Below are 20,942 nucleotides of genomic sequence, written 5' to 3'. Positions count from 1 at the left end.
AGCTCCTGCGATCAAGCCCCACTGACCTTCAAAGCCAAATGTCCTGGGGTCTCCTCCTCTCGATGCCAGACCCCCCCAAGCTGGGGAGCCTGACATGGGGCTCAGAACGCTCTCTTGTTCCCGTGGGAGAACTTCTGTGATATAATTATTCTCCAGTTTGTGGGTTGCCCATCTGGGGGTATGGGATTTGATTGTATCTCAAGTGTGCCCCTACTATTGTCGTGGTTCCTTCTTTGTCTCTGGAGGTAGAATATGTTTTTTGGGTAGGTTCCAGTCTTTTCTACTGATGGCTGTTCAGCAGTTAGTTGCGATTTTGGTGTGCTTGTGGGAGGAGGTGAGCTCAAGGTCTTCTACTCTGCCACCTTGTCCTGACCAACAGCATGTATTTCTTATTCCACATTTATTACACCTGTTTTACCTCTTTCCTGTGACCCTGGAAGTAATCACTCAAGAAACATTCTATTTTCAAAATATCCAAACTTAGATAAAGGTTGGCCACACTTGGATAAAAGGTTCATAGAAAATTTGTTGTGCTAAGCCCCTGAGCTCATACTATAGACCCAACTCAACTATGAAATTTGAGTTCACAGGCAACATACATGGGCATCTTGTACCTGACTTGAGTGGCCCAGCTCCAAGAGAGTCACTCATTGGCCATTCAGCATTCACTGAGCATCTACTTGTGCCAGGCACTGGCTAGGTTCAGAGGACACATACATGAAGAAGACTTGGTCCCTGCCCCTAAAAAGTTCACAATTGAATATTGGAATCAAGGGGACAGTGATCCTTTCATAGAAATAAAAGGGCTTTCCTGCCCTGCTCTGGCTTGGCTTGACTAAGAACTTCTTGAAAGTTCCATTAAATGGGAAACCTCTTGACCTCACTGAGTGCCTTGATCACTGAGCTCTCCTCTCGTGACAGTAGTTTGTTTTTGGTAATTAGCTCATGTCTCTGTGAGAAACCTGATTCCCACCGCTCCTTTTGCCTTGTCTGGGAACCACACAGGCAGGTGGAGTCTTGCCGTGAACTGCAGTTACACTGCGATGGTATCAGTTCTCAGGAGCCGATCAGAATGTGGTGTGGTCAGCACTCAGAGATGGTGCCTCCAGGGCTTTCTAAGCACCATTATGGAGAGAGTGTCTGGGTAAATATTTTCATCTCTCTTATCTTATTCTCTATTAGTTTTATTTCCTCTCTTATATTAAATTCAGCCACAATCCTGAAAACCAAATTTGGAATGCGGTTTTGTTGCACAAATGGCCCATTTTGTTCAGCAACAGCAGTGATTTGGCTCAAAGAGAGTTTTGTTGTTTGGACCGTTGGATTGTTTAGGAAACATCCTGCTTTTGTTCCAGATGGATCTCCATCCTCTCCAGTTTAAATCCCAGTCTTCCTGCCACTGAGCTAAGTCAGGAGGGACTGCAGCCTGGTTTCAGGACCCTCGGCTCGCCTGCATTCCACTGCCATTAAGCCACACTGGGGATATCCCTCCTTGCCTTAGAAAATGCTTCAGGCATCCACAGATCCCCGTCCTTAGCCCCGAGAAAGAATTAGCCATGACGTGACATGTAGTCGGCTCTCTGAATCTGCAGGTGGAAAATCTGAGGATGCGGCAGGCCGACTGTAATCGTTGTCCAGCACAATTTTATATAAGGGACTTGAGCATCCGCCGATTTTAGTATCCAGTGGGGCACCTGGAACCAATCCCCGAGGGCACTGGGGAGGACTCCATAGCTCCTGGGTAGCAGGAATCAGCCTTCCGGTTGTAACCACGGTTAGCAATTGAGCAGAATCTCGGGCCTTTCACTTTTCACTGTGGATGTCTGAGGAGAAGGCGATTCTTGATTGAACTGGAAAACAGACAAAAGCATTCTCTATTGTTGTTCCTTTCAGTCTCCGTGAGCTGTGCCGGGACTTCTGTGCCTAAACTATGACCCATTTCCAGCCAGGCTCAGTGGGGCCGATGGGCCTAGCCAACTTGCCCCCCATGTCAGTATAACAAAAGAGGCTGGTCTGCGTCACAGGCACCACTTCATGGAATTCTCTACACCCCGCCCCCTCAGCTTATATACACCCAGCTGAGCTCCCCATGCAGTGACGTGGGCCACACATTCCCTCCTGTAAACTGCTCTAGACACCGAAAGGTTGGAGGAAGGACTCGGAGTACCCCCAGAGCACCCCCAGTGTGTGAGCTTCTTGCAGCTATTGATTGTGACTAAAGACACTGAGGCACAAGCCCACCCTGAAATGTTGCACTGTCTGCCTCTCTCCTCCATCGAGGCCCAACCCGCCCCTTCCCTTCTCTCCACAGATCTCCAGGACTTCAAGTTAGACGTGCAGCACGTGATTGAAGTGGATGAGGGGAACACGGCGGTCATCGCCTGTCACCTTCCTGAGAGCCACCCAAAAGCCCAGGTCCGATACAGCGTCAAACACGAGTGGCTGGAGGCCTCCAGAGGTGAGTGAACAAGCAGGAGCCCAGCGGCCGGGGCCAGGAGGGAAGCTGGCCATCTCTGCAGCGCTTCCCAAACCCCCGTCCCCACCCCGGCAGCCCCCTCCCCATGCTCAACAGCTGTCTTCTGCCCTGATATTTAGCCCTGCGGGATCCTGAAGGGATTGGCCTCCGTTGTGGAGGTCCCCTGAACCTGTCGCGAGGAATCTCTTCATCCTTTGAGGCCCTGGCAGTTGCTGCTGAGCTGCTGCCATTGGATGAGGGCTGAGACTCTCCCTGTACAAGCTCCCCACCACCAGGCACACACAGGGGAGGGCTGCCTGACGTACCAGACGTTCCTGGAGCTGTGGGGTTCCCTGGTGGGAGACGGGGCTCTTCCCCGCACAGCAGAGCAGTCTTTAGTGGAACTTGAAATATTTCCTCTCCCTATCTTCCTGGTAACGCAACTGTCTCAACAGTCACAGCTTCCTGCTAGGTGGACGTGACAGCTGGTCCAGCGGCGACCAAGCTTCTGTCCACAGAGTGCCAGCGGGGAGAGAAGCTCTCTCTCAAGGCCAAGTCAGCTTCTTTCCACAACTGACCTGCACTCAAGGCCAAGTAGACCCTATGGCTGGACCTGACACTTCAAAATGTGTACCTTTTTAAATGTCCTAGAGATTTTAAAATATCTTTGTTAACTTTCTGGTTATGAAAGGGGAGTATATGTTTATTATAGAAAATACAAAAATCTTTTTTTTAAGGGTAATAAAGCCTAATCCTGCCACTCAGAAATAACCGGAGACTGAGAAGAGTATGAATGTCTACTGTCCCTAGCAGAAGCCTGGCAGTAGCCCCTAGAGAAGGCCTGCCCATCCCACAAGAGTCAAGGGCTTTTACCTTTCCATCTGGCATTTGCCTAAGCAGCTCACACCTGGGGCGGCCCAGTGACAGGCAGGTACCAGACTCAATGAGCCTAGACTGCAGGGACATCCAGATTGCCAAGGGCAGGCCACCAGGAAGCTCAAAGCTGATGACCAGTGCTTTGCCTGCCAGGAAGCTAAACACCAACCCAGTCACCGGGTGTACTGTGAGTCGCTGTGAATCTGTCTCCTGTGGAAAGAAGCTGAACTCAGCCCTGGGACCCCACCCCCATGGCACCCCTGGTCCAGAAGCAGGCAGAGCCTAGCAGGCCAGTGATGCAGGGGGAGGGGCTTCAGTTGTATTCATGGAGAAGGTGGGGCTTGGGGGTTAGAATATCCCTCCCTGGCTGCAGAAATTCGACAGTGAGATGGCTCAGAGCTGTGACCATGACAGAGACTGATGGGAAATTCTAAAGTCAATTCCCTCCTTCCTGGTGGCTTGCAGGAATGATCAGCTCATCTCCCATGTATGCAGCATGGGCCTCTCGGTCCTTACAAATGGCTCTGAGGCAGCACACATCATGCTGCTTTACAAATGAGGAAACAGGATCTGAGAGGTTAATTAACTTGCCCAAGATCACACAGTATGCGACAGATCCAGAGCTTGAGTCCAGGTCTGGCAGATCCCAAATCCTGCCTCCTTTCCGTGGCACCCAAGCTTCCTTAAAAGTTATAAAATGCTCTTCCACAGACCTATGTATGAACTTGGGATGGTGGTGGGGTGTCAGCCAGCCAGTTTGTTAGCTGGTTGGTTAGTGTCACTCTCGACAGTTCCACCCCACTAGGTGTGAGGTTTTATGGGGAGAATAGCATTTGCAGTTTGGGCTTGTTGGAATTCAGGTATACAACTTCTGACTTGTGCCCTACCTGCCCCTAACCTTTGCGGAAGCTGCTGAGTGCAGTATTCTGGGCCCAAATTCATCCCTGTCCTCTCTTCAGATAACTACCTGATCATGCCATCGGGGAACCTCCAGATTGTGAACGCCAGCCAGGAGGACGAGGGGATGTACAAGTGCGCTGCCTACAACCCAGTGACCCAGGAAGTGAAAACCTCGGGCACCAGTGACAGGCTGCGCGTGCGCCGTAAGGGGAGGGTCTCGTTGATGGAGGGGGGCTGGGGCCGGAGGGGCATCCGGCATGTCTTGTGTTGATGCTACTGCCCCACTGCTGTCTCATTTCTTCCTCACGGCAGCTCTCTATAGGAGGACCTTGGTTCCCCTGAGGAAACCAGAGCCCAAGGGAATTAGTATCTTGTCCCACTTGACATAGGTCAGAAGCCCCTGAAGAGCTGTTTGATGCCAAATCCACAGTCTCCAGGCTGTCCCCTGGGGCTGGGCCACCTGAGGCAGGGTGGAGGGGATCCTCTGCACCTAGTCCTGGTCCTACACGTTGTTTTTCCTCTCCTTGCCCCTCCAGGTTCCACTGCTGAGGCTGCCCGCATCATCTACCCGCCAGAGGCCCAGACCATCGTTGTCACCAAAGGCCAGAGTCTCATCCTGGAGTGTGTGGCCGGTGGGATCCCACCCCCGAGGGTCACCTGGGCCAAGGATGGGTCCAGCGTCGCCAGCTACAACAAGACACGTTTCCTGCTGAGCAACCTCCTTATCGACGCCACCAGTGAGGAGGACTCCGGGACCTACCGCTGCATGGCTGACAACGGGGTTGGGGATCCCGGGGCCGCGGTCATCCTCTACAACGTCCAGGTGTTCGGTGAGTGTCTTCTGTAGTCCTTCTTCACCTCGGCCTTCTCTTATCTGCACGGCCTCTCTAGAAGCTCGTAAGCTGAGGCTCAGACAGGGTCACGTGCCAAGTGAGTGATGGAGGAGAACTGAGAGAGTAGGAGGCCTTGGATCCCAGGGGCCAGGGTGTAGGGGCCCGGTAGCCCTTCCCTGTCAAGACTCTGATGGAGGAGACATGGGACCTTTTCTCTCCTCTACCAACGTCATGGGGAAGGAGGGAGCCTTGCCCAACAGCAGTCCCCTCCCCAGCCTGTCTGGGCCTGGACGGAACGGCTCAGCCTTTCTTACCTCTGCTCTGGTTTCCTGGCAGAACCCCCCGAGGTCACCATGGAGCTGTCCCAGCTGGTCATCCCTTGGGGCCAGAGCGCCAAGCTCACCTGTGAGGTGCGAGGGAACCCCCCGCCCTCTGTGCTGTGGCTAAGGAACGCCGTGCCCCTCACCTCCAGCCAGCGCCTCCGACTGTCCCGTAGGGCCCTGCGGGTGGTCAGTGTAGGGCCCGAGGACGAAGGCGTCTACCAGTGCATGGCCGAGAATGAAGTCGGGAGCGCCCACGCTGTGGTCCAGCTGAGGACCGCCAGGCCGGGTGAGTGCAGCCCAAGGGTCTGAGATTCCAGCTGAACATTTATAGAACCCTTTTCTCAAATGGAATCCAGCTTAAAACCCCAGTATATAAAATAAAGTGGCTGTTAGTTGTAAGTTTAAATTTACATTGACTTCCTAGTAAGTCAGAAATACAGATTTTCAGTAGTGCAGATGACCCATTTAAATACTGTATTTTTTTTTTTTTTTAAACCTTTTAAGTTAGTTTGCAGAACCTGTGGCTTCCTAGAGTTTCGTGGAACCCAGTTGGACAGCCACTGGTCTAGCACAAAGAAAAGCACCTCTGTCTTTCTTAGTTTGATTCCTTTCAGTTGACATCTACATGGATTGAGCAGTTGCTCTTTGCTCAGCACTGGGCTAGGCAATGAGGGGATGCAGAGACCCTACCCTCAGGAACTTTCCTAGGGAAGAAATAAAATTTACCAAAGAATCAACTGGAGAAAAATACAACAAGGAGTAATGCTGACTCATCTTTATCAGGAGCCAACCTCCTGCGCAGGAGGTAAGATAGCAGAAACCAGTGTTGGCGGAGTCTGTGGATGCTTCCTGAAGGAGGAGCGGCCCCTCCTGCCTCTGAGAGTCTCAGACGTATTTACATTCACCATGCACACCTCCAGGTCCCCACAGTGGAGCAGGGAGAGGCCCACACTGTCCCATGGTGTGGATCCCACAGTGGAGGGGACACATCCCCACACCCACACAGATGTGAGAAGGAGGACACAGGCTCCTGCATCTCAGGAGCAAATGGAGATGGTTCACTCAGACGCAGCTGGTGCAGACACAGGCAAACAAGCCGGCGGCGATAAGCCCGGTCAGGGGCATCCGGCTGCCTTTCCCTCCTGGCCAGGCTGGGGCACAGCCCTCTACCCCCACGGAGCCCGGCTGTGTGTCCGGTGGGCTGACGGTCACCTCACGTCCTGAGCCAGGGGCTCTTCCTGCCCTGGCAGCCCGTCCCTCTGACTTCTCCCTGTTTTCTCCGTGGAGACAACAGCTCAGCAGGTGGCCAGGGGACTAAGGGCTCCTCTTCCTTACCTTCTCCTTCCTGCTCTGTCCTCCAGGCACCACCCTGAGGCCATGGCGGGATGCTAAGCTGGCCACTGCCACACCTCCTGTGCCCCCGCCCGGACCCGGAAGCCCTGCCCAGATGCCGAAGGGCCACCCAGGGCCCCTGAGGCCATCGGCATCCGCGCAGCCAGCGCCCTTGCCGTGCCTGGGAGAGCAGGGGCAGGCGGCCCCCGCCGAGGCGCCTGTCATCCTCAGCTCGCCCCGCACCTCCAAGACTGACTCGTACGAACTGGTGTGGCGGCCTCGGCACGAGGGCAGCGGCTGGGCACCGATCCTCTACTATGTGGTGAAACACCGCAAGGTATGGTGTGTGGCATTACGCCTACCTCTCGCTGAGGCTGGGCAGGGGCCTCCGCCCGCTGGCCATCTCCCCTTGAGCTCCTGAAGCCTGGATCAGTCGTCTCCACTGCTGATCGTGACCTTCTGATCCCTCCGGCGTGCTTTCCCACCACCTCCCGGGAAGCTGGTTGTGAGATGGGCATCTGGGGCCCTAAGAGGCCCGGGAAGAAGCCGTGGGTGTGCTTCCAGGTCTGAGCCTCATGCACCAGCTTCTAATCCCGAGGAGCGTTCATAGGCTCCCTAATGACCACCCCTGTCCTCCCCTCTGCCGTTTGCTGTTGATGTTTTGTTTTGTTTTGTTTTGAATCTAAGGAAGCCCTGCTGGTGCATACCTGCAGGAACCCGGGCATGGCAAGCTAGCTCTAGAGCCGGGAAAACAAATATCTGTGAGCAAGGGTTTTCTCTGAGGGCTACAAAATACCGCCTCAGTTCTCAGGATTCCTCCTGGCTCAGGTTTGACAAGCAGGCCTTTGAGCTAAAAGCACATCGTGTTGTTCAGACCTCAGCTATTTCTCCTTGGCAGAAGGAAGTCTGTCCAGGTGGATGTGTTGGGAGCTGTCAGGGAGGGATCCGGGGACAGAGCTGGGCTGGCCCACCCTCTTAGACACTCTGCCCTCCGAGGCAGGACATGGCCCCCAGGCTGCCACCCCCTTTCAAGGCTGCACTCTCACCTGCTGTGACCCCTCAGGGGAGAAGGACATGAAATTCCCCTTAAGAAAATATCCTTGAAAACATTTCTGTTTATCCCAGGTGCATGCTGTTTTTTTCCTAAGGCCATTAGACGGTAGAAAATTATTGTTCTTAATGGATTTTTAAAAATCTTATTTGGTAAGTAATAATGTATCATAAATGCCAGGTTTTATTATGCATTTCTTTAGTTGTTGCTAACAAAAGTACCATGCGCACTTGGTAGAAAATACGGAAAATATAGGAATGCAGAACGAAAAGCATTTATCAACTTGCCTCCTTCTCCAAAAAGAAACAAAACTAGCGAAACTCAGTGAAAGGTGCCGCCTGTGCAGAAGCTATGCCCCTGCTCTGGACCCCAATGGCCCTGTAGTTCGGGTCTTCCTCTTAACACACTCTCCAAGGAGACCTCCGGTCAGGACAGGTCCACAGAGGCACCTAAGGCAAAGCCGCCTCCTAGGTGGGGGTCGAGAGGGGGCAGTTTCTAATTAACCCTCGGCTTGCTGGCCTCTTCATAGGCAGCCAGCAAAGGGGGTGGATGAGTTTTTAACAAAAAGCAGTGTTGTTCAGCCCAGGTTATGGGGCAGGGCTGGTCCTAATCCTCACTTCCCCGTGTAACTGGACACCTCAATCGCCGAGTTGGAGACAAAGATCAGGGCAGGCCAAATGCTCGTGGTCCCCAGGAGGCAAGAACCAGCGTGAGAGCAAGAATAATATTTTTCGGGCCAATAGGTGGCCATGAAACGGCCTCACCAAGAGGCAGGCTGGCAAAGGCCACACGAGGTGATCCGGAAACGCCAGGCTGAGGCCGCATTCACCCTCTCAGTATGCGTGACAGTGACTAATTACCGTTCCATTTCTTATTTTCATTTCTGAGCCCAGTGGAAGTGAGGCCAGCTCTAGGAGGCAGGAGGAGAAAAGGGGCACAGGGGAAGTGAGAGGACAGTGCCCCGCTGGGTCTGGCTTCTGTTAGGCTCTGGCCCGTGGGGCACTTGGAGCTGTTAGGTGGACATTGCCAAGGCACAATTATATCTTGAAAGCAGTTTCATTCTTGAGGGACTAATATGTCTTCAAGATCATCACACACGAAAGGATTTTGAAAGCAAAAATCAGCATTTGGGTTGTGTTTTTTCAGCCCCTCCCCTCTTGCTGGAGACTGGGAGTCATTCAACTCATTTTCACTTTTTCACATGCATGAAGCCAGCTTTCATTTCCTGGTGCATCTGCAGACCCTGGGCTACTGTGTTTGGGTTTCCAGCACCACTGGGGATTCTCAGTTTGTAAAAACTTCTCCCTTTGGAACAAGTCCTGGAAGCCTGACATGAATGAGGCCAGACCATCCCTGTCCCTTGAATAGTAGGTTTTGTTCTATTTTGGAATATTCTGCTTGGGGATAAGAGCTTTTCCTACCAGCTGTTTAATTCCTTCAGCAAATCACAGCTTCAGGCCCCAGCAGGCTCTCAGAGATGTGCACAGTTAGCAGTGAAGTCTGTGTCCCGAAAGGTGGGTGGGTGAGATGAAGCAACCTCTCAGCAAGGCCTGTCCGGAAGCCTGGAACTCCTTTTTTTTTTTTTCCTTTAAAGAGCCAGGAATTTGAAGCCATTAAAGATTAATCTCTAATGGTTACAGTTCATCCGAGGTTTTTAAGTTCTAAGCAAGGCCTGAGGGCAGGAGCAGAAAAAGGAGGATTGAAATCCTCACTGAGCGCAGGAAGAGGGGGGGCGACATGTACTTGTTGGGAACCTACTGTGTGCCAGCTTCAACGCGCGACACGTCACGTAAATCATCGGATTTAAACTTCAGAGTAACCTGAGAGTTTTATTTGCTTCGTTTTAGAAAAGAAAAGCTTAGGGATCAGAAAGATTAGGGAATTTGCTCAGGGTTACACAGCTGATAACCTGTGTGTGGTAAGAGACACAATCCAGATTTGAACCCAGGATTTTCTGGCTCCCAGACTTCCTTTCTAGGGTAGGTTACGTTTATGAGCTTGATCGCTGGAGTCAAGTCAGGGTTTCTGCGCCCACTGGTAATGCGGTCTTAGACAAATCACTCATATCTCTAAGCCTTAGTCTCCACATTTGTGAGGTGGGAACAACATTAACACCCATCTCTTGGGCTGTTGTCGTGGAAGCGTGTTATGGTGCATACAACGTGCTTAGTCACTAATTTGTCAGCACATAGTAAGCGCTCAAAAAATGTGGCCATTTCTATGATGCTGCTGCTTTTATCATTCTCATCATTATCTCATTAGAATATAAACTAAAGGTACTGTGTTTGTTTGGTTTAAATAGATCAAGGAGAAAGAAAGTTAAATAGGGAGGTTTTTACACTTGATCTTAGCTAAAAGGCTGAGAAGTGATAGGGAGGTTTTTAGAAAGAGAGAGAAGGTCTTTGGAGAAACTCTCAGCAATGTTGGCTGGGCCTTTTGACCCTCCCCACGGAGTTTTCTGTGATGAGATCATTAGATGAGGGATCAGGGAGCCTGACTTTATTGTCCCAGCGAGGATGGATGTCCCAGAGCCAGCAGGAACGGTCTGCCTTCTGTAGGGCCACCTCTCCCCCAACCTGGCCCATTCTCCCTCCCTTTCTTCTGTCCTCTTGGACTCAATTCTGCTTTCCTTGCAACCTACAGCCCACCTGTAGCTCCAGGCCAAGATGCTGGGCCTTATACCAGCCACCTTCTCCAGCAGGTCACAAACTCCTCTGATGACTGGACCATCTCTGGCATTCCAGCCAGCCAGCACCGCCTGACCCTCACCAGACTCGACCCTGGGAGCTTGTATGAAGTGGAGATGGCAGCCTACAACTGTGCAGGCGAAGGCCAGACGGCCATGGTCACTTTCCGAACTGGTAAGGGTCCAATGTTGCCCCCAGCTTGGGTTTTCCAAGGGAGGCCTGCTCAGCTTGCCCCAGCTTTTCACCTTGAACTTTATCTTCCTTTCAGCTCCTGCCTCCCTCTGGTCTGCATGCCTAGGCTGAGGTCCCACCTGGCATCAGGACAGGCACCAGCTGGCCTCTGGCATCCCTTTTCCCCTCTCACACTCGGGGGCCACGTGCAATCCCATGACTGTCAGGCAGAGCTGGAAATCAGACCACACTTCCAGTGTCCTCTATTATTTCCATTGTCTTGTCAGACCCCCTGGCACAGCTTCAGGCAGAAAGGACTCTGTGGAAAGAGAGACCTAATAATGCACACCCCCTCTCGTGCTGATCTCAACCCGTTTCTACCCAGGACGGCGGCCCAAACCTGAAATCATGGCCAGCAAAGAGCAGCAGATCCAGAGAGATGACCCCGGAGCCAGCCCCCAGAGCAGCAGCCAGCCGGACCACGGCCGCCTGTCCCGTAAGCCCCCGGCAGCCCCGAGGGCGGGGCTGATGAGCAGTCAGAACTGGAACCAGGTCCACTGCCTCAGAAGGCTCACTGCTGCGGGTTGAATGGGGTCTTGAGTCCTGGAGTCCTTGTGACATTTTCCTGGCCTCTCCCCAGTTTACCACAGCGAGGAGATATGGATTGGAGCTTTTCAAGGGCTCCTCCCAGGAGGGAGTGACCCAGAGAGCCCTAGGAAGATCTGATGCAGCCACCAGGGGGTGAGGGCTGTGGGGTGAATCTGGCCCCCATCAGGAACAGGCCAGGTCTAGTCACATTACAACCATCTTCTCATCATGTCCTTTCCTCCCGCTTCCTTCCTCCCTTGGGTATGGTCTCCTGCAGCCCCAGAAGCTCCAGACAGGCCCACTATCTCCATGGCCTCTGAGACCTCAGTGTATGTGACCTGGATTCCGCGTGGGAACGGCGGCTTCCCCATCCAGTCCTTCCGCGTGGAGTACAAGAAGCTGAAGAAAGTGGGGGACTGGATTCTGGCCACCAGCGCCATCCCTCCCTCCCGGCTCTCGGTGGAGATCACAGGCCTAGAGAAAGGTAGGGCTCTGGCCACTGTCCTCCCTGGTCCCCCGGCTGCCCCCGGCCCCCTGGAGGAGAAGGGAAGCTTTGGAGGGTCTTCTCTCTGCTTGTCGTCCACCCACCACCAGCCTCCTGTGGCCGCTCTTGGTTGTGTTACCTCAGTCCCACAAGCCCTTCCTTCTCCCTCCCTCTCTCCATAATTGGTCCCAAGTCACCTCCTGTGTGGCTCCTCCTTTTTTTTTTTTTTAAACTTTTTATTTTATATTGGAGTAGAGTTGATTAACAATGGTTTGTTAGTTTCGGGTGTACAGCACAGTTATACATATATCCTTTTTCAAATTCTTTTCCCGTTTAGGTTGTTACATAAGATTTTTTTTTAAAACTTTTTATTTTATATTGGAATATAGCCAATTAACAATGTAGTGATAGTTTCAGGTGCACAGCAAAGTGACTCAGCCACACATATACATGCCATTCTCCCCCAGACTCCCCTCCCATCCAGGCTGCCACATAACATTGAGCGGAGTTCCCTGCGCTATACAGTAGGTCCTTGTTGGTTATCCATTTTAAATACAGCAGTGTGGGGCTTCCCTGGTGGCGTAGTGGTTGAGAATCCGCCTGCCGATGCAGGGGACACGGGTTCGTGCTCCGGTCCGGGAAGATCCCACATGCCGCGGAGCGGCTGGGCCCGTGAGCCGTGGCCACTAAGCCTGTGCGTCCGGAGCCTGTGCTCCGCAATGGGAGAGGCCACAACAGGGAGAGGCCCGCGTACCACAAAAATAAATAAATAAATAAATAAATAAATAAATAAATAAATAAATAAATAACTACAGCAGTGTGTACATGTCAGTCCCAAACTCCCTAACTATCCCTCCCCCACCCCACCCTTCCCCCCTTGTCTTGTCAGTCTGTTTCTGTTTTGTAAGTAAGTTCATTTGTATCATTTTTTGTTTTTTTAGATTCCACATATAAGGGATACCATATGATATTTGGCTTTCTGTGACTTAACTTCACCAGTATGACAATCTCTAGGTCCATCCGTGTTGGGGCAAATGGCATTATTGCATTCTTTTTTTATGGCTGAGTAATATTCCATTGTATATAAGTACCACATTTTCTTTATCCATTCCTCTGTCAATGGACATTTAGATTGCTTCCACGTCTTGGCTGTTGTAATCAGTGCTGCAGTGAACATTGGGGTGCATGTATCCTTTCAGACCATGGTTTTTTCCGGATATATGCCCAGGAGTGGGATTGCAGGATCATATGGTAGCTCTATTTTTAGTTTTTTAAGGAACCTCCATACTGTTCTCCGTAGCAGTTATACCAATTTATATTCCTACCAACAGTGCAAAAGGGTTCCCTTTTCTCTGTGTGGCTCCTTTCTAATGAGGGTAGGAGTGCTTGAGTCCTTTGGGGCTTGCTTTTGGGGAAGGGCTGCCCAAAAGATCCCTCCAGGTCCTGAGCCTGGATGGGCTGAAGGGGAGGGGGAGATGGTGTCTCCCAGCCCCCAGGTTCAGTGAGTGTGTCTCCCCAGGCACCTCCTACAAGTTCCGAGTCCGGGCTCTGAACATGCTGGGGGAGAGCGAGCCCAGCGCCCCCTCTCGGCCCTACGCTGTGTCAGGCTACAGCGGCCGCGTGTACGAGAGGCCTGTGGCAGGCCCTTACATCACCTTCACCGATGCCGTCAATGAGACCACCATCATGCTCAAGTGGATGGTAAGTGGCCTGGCGCAGCCAGCAGCGGAAGACAGTGCTGAGCTCCATGTTGGGTGGGAGCTGGATGCTGCAGCCCGGGCAGGAAAGAATCACCTTTCTCCCTTGGCTCATCCTAGGCTGCCACCACTTTAAGTGTTCCTCCACCTTCGTACCTGGGAATTGGGCCAGAGGGACTCAACCTCACAATACCCGGGAAGCTTCAGAGGGGACTTAAGTCTTTGAAGAAATGACCATTTGTTTCTTGTCTCCAAAAGTTGGGGACTGCTAGGCTAAATAAAATAATGAGTGATCGCTACAGCACTGTCCAGAGAGCCTTGGGGAGATCATCAGAAATGTTTGTCAGGGTCTCCAGTGAATTTTTTATTAATTTTTATTGGAGTATGGTTGCTTTACAATGTTATGTTAGCCTCCAGTGGACAACAAAATGAATCAGCCATACACACAAAGCTATCCCCTCCCTTTTGGATTTCCCTCCCATTTAGGTTACCACAGTGCATTAGGTAGAGTTCCCTGTGCTATACAGTATGTTCCCATCAGTTGTCTATTTTATACATAGTATCAATAATGTATATGTGTCAATCCTAGTCTCCCAATTCCTCCCTCCCACCCCTTTCCCCCTTAGTATCTATTCATTTGTTCTCTGCATCTATGTCTCTATTTCTATTTTGCAAATAAGATCATCTATACCACTTTTCTAGATTCCACATATATGCATTATTATATGATATTTGCTTTTCTCTTTCTGACTTAACTTCACACTGTATGACACTCTCTAGGTCCATCCATGTCTCTACGAATGACCCAATTTCGTTCCGCTTTATGGCTGAGTAATAGTCCATTGTATATATGTACCACATCTTCTTTATCTATTCCTCTGTCGATGGGCATTTAGGTTGCTCCCATGTCCTGGCTATTGTAAATAGTGCTGCTATGAACATTGGGGTGCATGTGTTTTTCTGAATTACGGTTTTGTCTGGGTATATGCCAAGTAGTGGAATTGTTGGGTCATATGGTAGTTCTATTTTTGGTTTCTTAAGGGATGTCCATACTGTTTTCCATAGTGGCTGTATTAATTTACATTCCCACCAATAGTGTATGAGAGTTCCCTTTTCTCCACACCCTCTCCAGCATTTATTGTTTGTAGATTTTTTTATATTGGCCATTCTGACCAGTGTAAGGTGATACCTCATTGTAGTTTTGATTTGCATTTCTCTAATAATTAGTGATGTTGAGCATCTTTTCACGTGTTTGTTGGCCATCTGTATGTCTCCTTTGGAGAAATGTCTATTTAGGTCTTCTGCCCAGTTTTGGATTGGGTTGTTTGTTTTTTTGATATTGAGCTGTATGAGCTGCTTGTATATTTTGGAGATTAATCCTTTGTCAGTTGCTTCATTTGCAAATATTTTCTCCCATTCTGAGGGTTGTCTTTTTGTCTTGTTTATGGTTTCCTTTGCTGTGCAAAAGCTTTGAAGTTTCATTAGGTCCCATTTGTTTATTTTTGTTTTTATTTCCATTTCTCTAGGAGGTGGGTCAAAAAGGATCTTGCTGTGATTCGTCATAGAGTGTTCTGCCTATGTTTTCCTCTAAGAGTTTGATGGTGTCTGGTCTCACATAGGTTTTTTAATCCATTTTGAGTTTATTTTTGTGTATGGTGTTGGGGAGTGTTCTAATTTCATTCTCTTACATGTAGCTGTCCAGTTTTCCCAGCACTACTTATTGAAGAGACTGTCTTTTCTCCATTGTATATCCTTGCCTCCTCTGTCATAGATTAGGTGAGCATAGATGCATGGGTTTATCTCTGGGCTTTCTGTCCTGTTCCATTGATCTACATTTCTGTTTTTGTGCCAGTACCATACTGTCTTGATTACCGTAGCTTTGTAGTATAGTCTGAAGTCAGGGAGCCTGATTCCTCCAGCTTCATTGTTCTTAAGATTGCTATGCTATTCAGGGTCTTTTGTATTTCCAAACAAATATGTAAAATTTTTTGTTCTAGTTCTGTAAAAAATGCCACTGGTAATTTGATAAGGGTTGCGTTGAATCTGTAGATTGCTTTGGGTAGTATAGTCATTTTCACAATATTGATTCTTCCAATTCAAGAACATGGTATATATCTCCATCTGTTTATGTCATCTTTGATTTCTTTCATCAGTGTTTTATAGTTCTCTGAGTACAGGTCTTTTGCCTCCTTAGGTAGGTTTATTCTTAGGTATTTTATTCTTTTTGCAGTGGTAAATGGGATTGTTTCCTTAATTTCTCTTTCTGCCTTTGCATTGTTAGTGTATAGGAATGCAAGAGATTTCTGTGTATTAATTTTGTATCCTGCAACTTTACCAAATTCATTGATTAGCTCTAGTAGTTTTCTGGTGGCATCTTTAGGATTTTCTATGTATAGTATCATGTCATCTGTAAACAGTGACAGTTTTACTTCATCTTTTCCAGTTTGGATTCTTTTTATTTCTTTTTCTTCTCTGATTGTCTTGGCTAGGACTTCCAAAACTGTGTTGAATAATAGTGGCGAGAGTGGACACCCTTGTCTTGTTCCTGATCTTAGAGGAAATGCTTTCAACTTTTCACCATTGAGAATAATGTTTACTGTGGGATTGTCATATATGGCCTTTATTATGTTGAGCTAGGTTCCCTCTATACCCACTTTCTGGAGAGATTTTTTTTTTTATCATAAATCAGTACTCAATTTTGTTGAAAGCTTTTCCTGCATCTATTGAGATGATCATATGGTTTTTATTCTTTAATTTATTAATGTGGTGTAGCACACTGATTGATTTGCATATATATATATATATATATATATTTTTTTTTTTTTTGCGATACGCGGGCCTCTCACTGTTGTGGCCTCTCCCATTGCGGAGCACAGGCTCCGGACGCGCAGGCCCAGCGGCCATGGCTCACGGGCCCAGCCGCTCCGCGGCATGTGGGATCTTCCCGGACCGGGGCACGAACCCGTGTCCCCTGCATCGGCAGGCGGACTCCCAACCACTGCGCCACCAGGGAAGCCCTGATTTGCATATATTGAAGAATCCTTGCATCCCTGGGATAAACCCCATTTGATCATGGTGTATGATCCTTTTAATGTGCTGTCAGATTCTGTTTGCTAGTATTTTGTTGAGGATTTTTGCATCTGTGTTCATCAGTGATACTGGCCTGTAGTTTTCTTGTTTTGTGATATCTTCGTCTGGTTTTGGTATCAGGGTGATGGTAGTCTCATAGAATGAGTTTGGGAGTGTTCCTTCCTCTGCAATTTTTTGGAAGAGTTTGAGAAGGATAGGTGTTAATTCTTCTCTAAATGTCTTAAAGAATTTACCTGTGAAGCCATTTGGTCCTGAACTTTTGCTTGTTGGAAGATTTTTAATCACAGTTTCAATTTTATTACTCGTGATTGGTCTGTTCATATTTTCTATTTCTTTTTGGTTCAGTCTTGGAAGGTTGTACTTTTCTAAGAATTTGTCCATTTCATCCAGGTTGTACATTTTATTGGCATATGTTGCTTGTAGTACTCTCTTATATGATCCTTCGTATTTCTATGGTGTTAGTTGTAACTTCTCCTTTTCATTTCTAATTTTACTGATTTGAGTCCTCTCTTTTTCTTGATGAGTCTGCCTAAAGGTTTATCAATTTTGTTTATTTTCGCAAAGACCAGCTTTTAGTTTTATCGATCTTTTCTATCGTTTCCTTCTTCTTTTTCATTTATTTCTGCTCTGATCTTTATGATTTCATTCCTTCTAATAACGTTGGGTTTTGTTTGTTCTTTTTCTAGTTGCTTTAGGTGTAAGGTTAGGTTGTTTATTTGAGATGTTTCTTGTTTCTTGAGGTAAGATTGTATTGCTATTAACTTCCCTCGTAGAACTGCTTTTGTTTCATCCCTTAGGTTTTGGGTCATCGCCTTTTCATTGTCATTTGTTTCTAGGTATTTTTTTATTTCCTCTTTACTTTCTTCAGTGATCTCTTGGTTAAGTAGCATATTGTTTAGCTTCCATGTGTTTGTATTTTTTACAGTTTTTTTCTCATAATTGATTTCTAATCTCAGAGCGTTGTGGTTGGAAAAGATGCTGACTACGATTTCAGTTATCTTAAATTTACTGAGGCTTGATTGGTGACCCAAGATGTGATCTATCCTGGAGAATGTTCCATGAGCACTTGAGAAGAAAGTGTATTCTGCCACTTTTGGATGGAATGTCCTATAAATATCAGTTAAGCCCATCTTGTCTAATGTGTCATTTAAATCTTGTGTTTCCTTATTTATTTTCATTTTGTATGATCTGTCCATTGGTGTAAGTGGAGGGTTAAAGTCCCCCACTATTATTGTGTTACTGTCAATTTCTCCTTTTATGGGCTGTTAGCATTTGCCTTATGTATTGAGGTGCTCCTATGTTGGGAGCATAGGTATTTACAGTTGTTATATCTTCTTCTTGGATTGATCCTTTGATCATTATGTAGTGTCCTTCCTTGTCTCTCATAATAGTCTTTATTTTAAAGTCTGTTTTGTCTGATATGAGAATTGCTTCTACAGCTTTCTTTTTATTTCCATTTGCATGGAATATCTTTTTCCATCCCCTCACTCTCAGTCTGTATGTGTCATTAGGTCTGAAGTGGGTCTCTTGTAGACAGCATATATATGGGTCTTGTTTTTGTATCCATTTGGCCACTCTGTGTCTTTTGGTTGGGGCATTTAATCCATTTACATTTAAGGTAATTATAGATATGTATGTTCCTATTCCCATTTTCTTAATTGTTTTGGGTTTAGTCTTGTAGGTCTTTTTCTTGTGTTTCCCTCCCAGAGAAGTTCCTTTAGCATTTGTTGTACAGCTGGTTTGGTGGTGCTGAATTCTCTTAGCTTTTGCTTATCTGTAAAGCTTTTGATTTCTCTGTTGATTCTGAATGAGATCCTTGCTGGGTAGAGTAATCTTGGTTGTAGGTTTTTCCCTTTCATCACTTTAAATATATCCTGCCATTCCCTTCTGGCCTGCAAAATTTCTGCTGAAAAACCAGCTGATAACCTTATGGGGATTCCCTTGTAGGTTATTTGTTGCTTTTCCCTTGCTGCTTTTAATATTTTTTCTTTGTATTTAATTTTTGTCAGTTTGGTTAATATGTGTCTTGGCGTGTTTCTCCTTGGGTATATCCTGTATGGAACTCTGTGCTTCCTAGACTTGACTGACTATTTCTTTTCCCATGTTAGGGAAGTTTTCAACTGTAATCTCTTCGAATATTTTCTCGGCCCTTTCCCTTCCTCGTCTTCTTCTGGACCTCTATAATTCGAATGTTGGTGTGTTCGATGTTGTCCCAGAGGTCTCTTAGACTGTCCTCAATTCTTTTCATTCTTTTTTCTTTATTCTGTTCCTAGGCAGTTAACACCATTCTATCTTCCAGCTCACTTATTCGTTCTTCTGCCTTGGTTATTCTGCTGTTGATTCCTTCATATGTATTTTTCATTTCAGTTATTGTGTGGTTCATCACTAATTGTTTGTTCTTTATTTCTTGTAGGTCTTTGTTAAATGTTTCTTGTATTTTCCCCATTCTATTTCCTAGATCTTGGATCATCTTTATTATCATTGCTCTGAATTCTTTTTCAGACAGCTTGCCTATTTCCTCTTCATTTATTTGGTCTTGTGGGAGTTTACCTTGCTCCTTTGTCTGCAGAGTATTTCTCTGTCATTTCATTTTGTCTAACCTACTTTGTTTATGGTCTTCTTTCTGCAGGCTACAGGGTCGTAGTTCTTCTTGTTTCTGTTGACTGCCACCTGGTGGGTGAGGTTGGTCCAGGGGCTTGTGCAGGCTTCCTGGTGGGAGTGCCTGGTGCCCGTGCTCTGTTGGGTGAAGTTGAGTCTTTTCCCTCTGATGGGCAGGGCTGCATCAGGTGGTATGTTTGGGAGTGTCTTGAACTTAGTACAACTTTAGGCAGCCTGTCTACTGATCGATGGGCCTGTGTTCCTGTGTTGCTGGTTGTTTGGTGTGAGGTGTTTAGCACTGGATCCTGCAGGCAGTTGTGTGGGGTCGGGTCTTGGTGTTGATATGGATGCCTTCAGGAATGCACACGCCAATTAATATTACCTGGGCCTGGGAATTCTCTGGTGTTCCAGCATCCTGGACTCTATGTCCCCTCCCTGGAGGCCCAGGCCCAACCCCAGGTCGGGGTCTCCAGTGAGTTTTAAACTCTAGGCCGGGGTAAAATTTCCATCCACTAGTGGTTCTGCTCACACGATGATTTCTCTGCTCCATTGTCAACTTGTTTCTTCTTTCTTCCCTGTAGTATATTCCAGCAAGTAACAACAACACCCCAATCCATGGCTTTTATATCTATTACCGACCCACGGACAGTGACAATGATAGTGACTACAAGAAGGACATGGTGGAAGGTGAGAAACACATGTGTGAGATAGTTTCCTCTGTTGGCAAGGGGCTCTAGGAGTAGGTGAAAGTAGAAAATGTGGGCTGGCCTGCCCCACATCGTTGGCTCTTTCTTGACACACTTGGGGTCATTGAGTTCATAAACCCACATGCTTCGTTCCATGGTGATGGGACAACAGGAACATGGGTGGGCACCTAGAACATTGCCTCCAGTGGGGGCCAAGCAAGCCACATGCATAATCATCACACTGACTCTCTCTGTCTTTCCCAGGGGATAGATACTGGCACTCCATCAGCCACCTGCAGCCAGAGACCTCCTATGACATTAAGATGCAGTGCTTCAACGAAGGAGGGGAGAGTGAGTTCAGCAACGTGATGATCTGTGAAACCAAAGGTGATCTCTTTGGGTTCTCTGATCTCCTCTTGCCTCTCCTCCCTGCAGACTAGGGCAAAGTCACTGCTCTGTGTGCCATGCTGGGTATCTCTTCTCCAGAATGACTCCTTATTTTCCAAGTATCCCCAAACTTTGTCATCTTAACCCTTCTCTTCCTTTGCTTGTGCTTCATATTAAGTACGAGTGGGCTGCCATCATGACGGTTTCATGGAGCTTGGGAATTAACTCACACATGAACTCATGGGTTAGAACCCACTCTTAAGTTGGGAGCTTTCTATAAACACTTTATTCCTACAGTAACATTTGGTACTCACGTTGGTTAGTTTACTTAATTTAACTACAACCCCATGGGAAAAGAAAGAAACTGAGCATCAGGACATGTTATACCTTGACCAAGGTCACACAGCTGGTTAGCGGTGGAGCACACTTTGGGCCAAGTTTTTCTTAACTACAAGCCCAGACTCTTTCCCTGTCCTAAAACACGTTAAACATATTCATATAATAACTTAATTTTTGCACATTGGTCAAGTAGATAGATATCATTTCCATTTTGCAAATACTGAAAGTTGTATTGCAAAAAAATGTAATCAGGAGAAGATCCCGAAGGAACAGGGATGGAGCCAAGAAAACAATCCATTTTCCTGTCATGGCAACATTCTGTCTCCCATGTGCCCTTCCTGCCCTCTTCTGTCACGTACAGTGGAGTGAAGGCGCCGATGCACACACAGACAGCAGTCCTGTGTCGGGGACATACAGAGTACCCAGGGCAAAGAATAGAGACTTC

General features: G+C 47.9%; 1 protein-coding gene across 12 annotated transcripts in view; it reads left to right on the top strand.

Annotated features, from left to right (window-relative positions):
- Positions 1 to 20,942, top strand: part of BOC (BOC cell adhesion associated, oncogene regulated) — an 88,046-nt gene that overhangs the window by 53,861 nt on the left and 13,243 nt on the right. For 7 of the 12 annotated variants that reach the window (XR_010840781.1, XR_010840778.1, XR_010840780.1 and 4 more), the window contains exons 6-16: positions 2,312 to 2,458; positions 4,291 to 4,434; positions 4,768 to 5,061; positions 5,401 to 5,673; positions 6,749 to 7,056; positions 10,469 to 10,631; positions 11,014 to 11,124; positions 11,494 to 11,700; positions 13,220 to 13,401; positions 19,667 to 19,772; positions 20,036 to 20,158. Coding sequence is in view for 5 of the 12 variants with exons in the window: in XM_059063673.2 (XP_058919656.1) it covers positions 2,312 to 2,458; positions 4,291 to 4,434; positions 4,768 to 5,061; positions 5,401 to 5,673; positions 6,749 to 7,056; positions 10,469 to 10,631; positions 11,014 to 11,124; positions 11,494 to 11,700; positions 13,220 to 13,401; positions 19,667 to 19,772; positions 20,036 to 20,158 (2,058 nt within the window). In the remaining 7 variants the exon portion in view is untranslated. The remainder of the gene's footprint in view (positions 1 to 2,311; positions 2,459 to 4,290; positions 4,435 to 4,767; positions 5,062 to 5,400; positions 5,674 to 6,748; positions 7,057 to 10,468; positions 10,632 to 11,013; positions 11,125 to 11,493; positions 11,701 to 13,219; positions 13,402 to 19,666; positions 19,773 to 20,035; positions 20,159 to 20,942) is intronic. The other 5 variants (XR_010840782.1, XR_010840784.1, XM_067034637.1 and 2 more) reach the window with 3 other exon arrangements.

This window comes from Kogia breviceps, chromosome 5 (assembly GCF_026419965.1).
Source record: "Kogia breviceps isolate mKogBre1 chromosome 5, mKogBre1 haplotype 1, whole genome shotgun sequence".
Lineage (NCBI taxonomy): Eukaryota > Metazoa > Chordata > Mammalia > Artiodactyla > Physeteridae > Kogia > Kogia breviceps.
This window is presented reverse-complemented; position numbering and strand designations above follow the sequence as displayed.